Genomic DNA, 7,013 nt, shown 5'->3' on the forward strand with positions numbered 1-7,013 from the left:
AGGGATGGGATGGGTGTCAACTTTGCCTTTTTTATTTCTTTCTCCAGAGATTGATAAAATATTTGTCCCTTCATCTTTTGTGGCCCTTGTAGCTATACAAGCTGACAGAATTGTTCACATGCAAAGTAGACTGATAGAATCAGTACCAGACTACAATCCATATATTGATTTTATTCAACAGAAGGGCAGTGAGCTGGCAGAAATGCTTAGCGGTATTTCACCCATTGCTACGTTCTGAGTTCAAATTCCACCAAGGTTGACTTTACCTTTCATCCTTTCAGGGTCGATAAAATTAGTACCAGTTATGCACTGGTGTCAATGTAATCGACTTAATCTCTTCCCTCAAAATTTGAATTCCTTGTGCTTCCAGTAAAAAGGATTTTTTATTCAACAGAAAAAACTTGATTCTGAAAGTTTCGTTTTGTTTTCGTCTGATTTTGAAATTATTACTTTTTTGTTTTTGTTTATCTTTCTAGTGCTCTGGATCCCGATGCTATCTGCAAAGGCTGTGCATTTAAAGACAGCAATGGAACCTTCCAAAAACCAGTTTGGAAAAATGCTCAGAATGGGAAAACCTTCTACCCCTCATATAATATCTCCCCTGGACATTACACGTGAGTTGGAACTTATCACAAACATATTTTGTTGTTGTTTGGGGTTTGTTTTTTTATTTATGAAGTCCGATCAAAAAATATCGGGGGACTGGTGTTATAAAAAGAAAACTATCCGACATGTATCAATTCCACATTCAACCTCCTTTGAACCAATCCCCTTCTGAAGCCACAGATACGCTGTCCAGCATTGTTTCCCTGCAACTCCTTTGACTGGAACAAGTAAAAAAAGGGATATGTAGTTCAAATATCCAGGTATACATATATATGTTACAGACACATTATAGACAGGAATTACCTAGAAGAAGAGAGATCGTTTTTCTGCATCTGTTGATCAACTTTGACTCTGTAGTGTGTGTACACAAGTGTGCATAAATGCATAGATATGCATACATGTACTTGCACACATAAATATGTGTGTGTGTGTGGGTGCATGCATATATACACACACACACACACATGTGTACATAGATATATGTGCACATACACATGCATATATGTTTATATACATCTGTGTGTGTATGTGGATATGTATGTATGTATGTATGTGTGTATATATATATATATATATATATATATATATATATATATGAGAATAAGAGCACATATGTCACGAGAATGTCCCACTTTATTATCTATTTTGTGTGTGTACATGTGTATAAAACATATATATATATATCTTGATGCATACTCACACACACACACACACACACACACACACACATTCCAATAGGCAGATATATGGAACCTATTGAAAGCCTCTGCTTTATACCAACCACAAAATCCTGACAAAAAGCAGTTTGTTTTTTTGTGGATATTTCAAATTGCTTCGACCAGCACTAGTGTGGAGAACAAGAGCATATTTATTACCCATGCATCGTATAGATAGTGGGTTTACTTTTGATAAATTTAGTGTCTATAATAATACCAACCTTTAAAACAAATAACTAGTTTCTTGTATAAATTTCTTCTCTCTCTCTCTCTCTCTCTCTCTCAAATTCTTGGTAAACTCCTCAGTAAGCAACAACCAATAATAATTGAATGGGCTGTTTGTTGGTACTCAGAGAATAAGCTATTTATTAATCTTGCTTGCTTTATATATATACATATATACATACACACACACTATATTTGCTGCTATAAAAGGCATACTGGCATATTAGATACAACCCAATGTTTTTAATGCATTAAACATGTAATATAGGATCCAACTTTGCATATAGAACCTAGGATGATCTTTTTGTGACACTTTTAAGGAGAAAAAGTGTGTCTTATATGTCACTAAATATGTCGAAACCATAATGATATCTGTGGGGCAGCTGATGATGGAGATGTGTTGGATTGTGTTGGTGTGGCTGTTTTTGTATATGTGGAATAGTATTATAACACATCCTTTTGATATATATAATGATAAAGTGGCTAGCAAACAGGCAAAATATATATTAAAAGTCAGGGTACAAAGTGTACCGGTTTGCTAGAAAGAAGAGTTAAGACTCTCCAAAACCATGTATCTCTCACTGTATGTAAACACAGACATAGAGAATGTAGCAAATACATTTAGAAAAATGGTCATCTCCATTTGTAAAACTACAAAGAGAAAGGTTTGCTTGGAAACAGGTGAGGGTTGGTGACTGGAAGGCCATTCAGACATAGAAAATCGGCCTCATTAAATTCCGTTTAACCCATTCACAAACACTGAGGAAGTGGAAGTGAAATGATTGTGATGATAATATCCCTCCACCCTACAAGACATTTACACATCAATGTTCCAATGTAAGAACTTTATTATTCAATAATTATTTTGTGTTTCCTTTTCAGACCAGTCATGGTTTCTAGTCAACATTTCCAAGACACGGCTGAAGCTTCGATTAAATCGAAGCGTGTAATCCAGCCGATGAGATGGGGTCTTGTTCCTTCTTGGCACAAAGGCAACCCTAATGGCATCCCTTACCAAACCAATAACTGTAAGTCTGAGACTATGTTGGAAAAGAAGATGTTTAAGGTTCCTTTGGAAAAGGGCAGACGATGTGTTGTTCTCGCTGAAGGGTATGTCCTGTCATGTTGCTTTTCTTTTTTTTTGGTTTTTCTTTCATTTTGTCCAATCTATGCAATCTTGGAACAAAAAATGGATGTCACAATGATGACGACAATGACTGTACGGGTTTTCTTCACATTTTTGTCTCTACCCTTTCCCCACCCTGGCCAGACAAGTAATAAACAAAACCACAGAAAGAAAGGAAGAAAAGAAAACTGAAAACTATTTGGAAAAGAACAATAAACAGAGATTTGTGAGAAAAGTTTATTTTTATGGTTCAGAATAGTAAAGGGATTTTGCTGTATTTATATATGTTTATATATATATATTTGCTGTATATATATGTTTATATTTATATATATATATATATTCATACATACTTTTATACATACGTGTGTGTGAGCAATCTTTCATACATATATGCATACATCCACACCATGTACATAAATACACACATGTATGTGCATATGTATATACACACACACACATAGCTTCTTGGGCTACATCTAGGTCAGACAAACATATTTATGTTTATTCTTCCTTTGAATAAATTTCCTTCAAGTCATTAAATTGTAACCTTCACCACCGTTACTACTACTACTACTACTGCTGCTGCTGCTGCATGACACCAGTGGTATCTCCCTCCACACTTTAACTATTTCTAATACATGTTAGATGTTTATTTTGTAACAATCATTTGTTTTAGTTTTTTTGCTGTTTAACACTTTGATTGTGAAGCTCAGTGTTTTATCTGGACAGGAAAAGGCTTCATACATCTTGAGATAATGTTGAGGGGGATCACAGTGGTGGTGGTGGTGGTGGTGGTGGTAGTGGCAGTTGTTTCTATTATAAGGAGCAGAGGGCCTGAAATTTGGTGAGGGGGCTAGTCATCAATGCTGAAAGGATGAAAGGCAAAGTCGACCTTGACAGAATTTGAACTCAGAAAATGAAGATAGATACATGAAAGGCTATTTAACAGTTTGTCCATCATGCTCTCACGATCTTGTTAGGAAACGAACAACAGAATACTGAAGTCCCTACCCCAAAACAACTCAGATAAATATATCTACCCCACGCTGAAGGAGGTCGCAACCTGACACAGACAGAGAACTACCCATGAAAGAACAACAGTTAGAAAAATACTTAGAGACGAAAAGTAGAACACTTTATTGTTTATAATAACAGGGAAAAAAGCAAATGGAGTGGGGGGTTCTCTATGCAGGAAAAAACAACAAAATACAAAACAGAAACAAACTATGCTGATATACTGATCTCGGATGACACTGTATACCCTTCCCATCCATTATAAATAGACCAGTAGCCGGTAGTCAAGAGAGGGTCAAGGGTCGAAGAGTTGAGAGTTGGCTGTTCTAGTCCGTGTCTTGTGGAGCTATCAGTGATAGTAAGACATGTTAGTGTATTCCATGTGACCCATGCAAGCATTGGAAAGTGGACGTTAAATCAAAAATCATGACGATGACAGCAATGTTTGTATTTTGTGAATTTGTTCCTCCGCTTTTGATACCAAACTGTCTGAGACCCCCTCTGGTTTTATGATATAAACTCACCGTTTCCAAGAGATCTAAATCAAAACCGTTCATCAAAATTTCATGTTAAATTTATGTTCCAAACAGCAAACGAATAACAAAGGTATTTCACTTTATTACTTTCGAAGAATAAATTAAGAGTTGTTTATGTGTCTTTCAATAGAAATACGGTAACGAAAAAGGTTGAATCACTTCCTGAAAAATCTAGAAATAAAATGTCATATGAATGACACACATTGGTTTAAAACCAGGTGGACTTAGCACTTTTGTTTCTGTTGAAATATATTGCCTGTGTTTCACTTACCTTTCAAAATAATAAAGAATTCCTTAAAGTAACTTGGTTGTTAGGAAGATGGTATTTGGAACTTAACACCAAAGTTTACAGGGAGTTTGTATCCTAGAACCCAGAGGTAGTCTTGGGCAGGTTAGCATTCGGAATTAAGGGTTCCTTCAGTTAACCCCTGCTCTGTTGCAAACATTTAAATTAGATCCCTTGATTTGTAGATAACTTGATTGGCTACTGTACCACTTCCAACAGTACTACCCCTCAAGACATCATCCTCATTTAATGGCCATTGTCCATACTGGCATGGGTTGGACAGTTTGGCAGCATCCTACAAACTAGTGTACTGTGTTGAGCTCTATTGTCTGTTTTAACATGTTTTTCTTTTCTTTTTATGGCTAGATGCCCTTCCTGAAGCCATCCAAGACAGTTTCTTTTCACTCTTTCACATATCTTCACCATCTTCAGAAGTTCTAATTATTAGTGCTGCCTTTATTTCTCTGTCTAAACCATAAAAAAACATTTTGTTCTGTTCTTTCTCTTTAAATACACATTGAGAGATCACAGCAACGGGATTACAGACATGTGACTAGAATGGCACAGGAAAGAATTACAAGATAAATTCTCCAAGCCTAGCCAACCAGCAAGAGACCTAGGGGCAGAGCAAGAACCAAACAGTTGGATAATATCCATTGTCTCCACTGGTCACGCTTGGAAACCTAGCTGGAAAGTGTAATGAGGGTCGCTTCTGATAGGACCCTATCATAGAGGTGCTTGAGGCCTCTGACCCCACAACACTCTCAGGAATAGTGAGCAGAGAGAGATCGATGGATGGATGGATAAATACAATAATAATTGTTGTCGTATAAAAAAGATTCATTGTCAAATTCACATTTAGTGTTCATTGTCCAGTTTTAACCAGATTCATTTTCTTTGTTCTATTAAATCTGGAGTTTTCACATGAAAGCAAAATATCAACAAAAAACAAAAACATTATCTTCACCTAAAATTCCCAACAGAAAACACAGAAGCAATGATTGTCCGCTTCATTAACTGGTAGAGACACAGATAAACTGAAGTTAATCTCTCTCTCTCTCTGTTTACACACACACACACATATATATGTCTCTATCACATTTGGTAAATGAGCTGGAAATGTATATTTTGTTATTTTATTTATTTATTTATCTATCTTTCCTGGCTGAACGCTGTGTTTTCTGATTCTGGATTGGACTGCTGCCATTGAACTTTTCCAAGTTTAGCACCGTTCAATTTTATTGATGCCTCTTTACACTGTTTAAATTTTGCTTTATAATCTCTCTCTCTCTCTCTATTATATATATATATATATATATATATATTCACTCATGCACATTCATATGTCTTATGTATTTTATATGTATTTCATATATGTATGTTGTGTGTGTGTGTGTGTGTGTGTGTGTGTGTGTGTGTGTGTGTGTATCATTTCTTTCCACATCTCGATTCTTATATCTCCATCAACAGACCTTTATTTCATTGTTATTCTCTTATGTCCATTCCATGTCTGCATCTGTCTCCTCTTTCTTATTATCCTCTGTACCCTCTTTGACTACCCACTTACTTAAGAACAACATACACACATGGAAATGGTTCAATAAAAATCTATATCATTGTCAGAATGAAATCTCAGATTTCAGTTCTTCCATGCGGCAAAATAATATATTCCACTTTATGAACTTCTTGTATCAGTATCTATCTGTAGTTATCTATTTATCTATCTATCTTTATTTCCTGCCCCCTGCTTTCTTTCTATCTCCCTGTCTCTATTTTTATGTATCTGTCTATCATTTTCTCTCTATATATACATATTTATATATTTCTATCTATCTGTCTGTCTGTCCATTTGTCTATCAGTCTGTCTCTTTATCTATTTCTGTTATGGTCTTTCTTTTTCTCTTTGTCTCCTTCCCTCTCTCTCTCTCTCTCTCCCTCATCTATCCTCCTGCCTATCTCTTACTATCTTTCTCTCTTTTCCTCACTCTCTCTTCTCCCTCTGTCCCACTCTCTCTCCTTTCTCTCTCAATCACACCCACCCACACCACTTCTTTCTCTTTTGAACTTCAAAGCAACCAACAGTAAACGAGAAAATTTTTCACTTCATCTTGAATAAAATCAATTAAAAAAACCGTATTTCACCCTCTTTTCCCTCTCAGCCTCTACCACCACCACCACCACCACCATCCTCTTTTATCTGATTTACATTATACCTACATTAGTTGTTCTTTCAAATATTTATATTTACACTGTTTTGCCATTATTTTTCTTCTTTTTCTTTTTGTTTCTTTTCTTCCATTTCAAACCGTTTCTATTCCTATTTATTGGTTCCAGCTCCTGGGGGCCTTCATGTCATGTGGAAGATGGTAATGGTGGCACTTCGTAAGATCTCCACGAAAGTATTCCTTTGAAGAAGATTTACCAAGACACAGAATTGGTGAACTTGAAGTTCACCAATTCTGTGTATTAGTGATTGAGGGGGGGGGGACCAAATACATTTT

At 35.9% G+C, this 7,013-nt stretch overlaps 1 protein-coding gene across 1 annotated transcript in view; it reads left to right on the forward strand.

The window, feature by feature from the left end:
• The window catches only part of LOC106867288 (abasic site processing protein HMCES), a 60,258-nt gene that overhangs the window by 35,554 nt on the left and 17,691 nt on the right, over positions 1-7,013 (forward strand). The window contains exons 2-3 of the mRNA XM_052975394.1: positions 477-614; positions 2,430-2,657. Coding sequence (XP_052831354.1) covers positions 2,437-2,657 — 221 coding nt within the window. The 5' untranslated portion in view covers positions 477-614; positions 2,430-2,436. The remainder of the gene's footprint in view (positions 1-476; positions 615-2,429; positions 2,658-7,013) is intronic.

This window comes from Octopus bimaculoides, chromosome 21 (genome assembly GCF_001194135.2).
Source record: "Octopus bimaculoides isolate UCB-OBI-ISO-001 chromosome 21, ASM119413v2, whole genome shotgun sequence".
In the NCBI taxonomy this organism is placed as follows: Eukaryota; Metazoa; Mollusca; class Cephalopoda; order Octopoda; family Octopodidae; genus Octopus; species Octopus bimaculoides.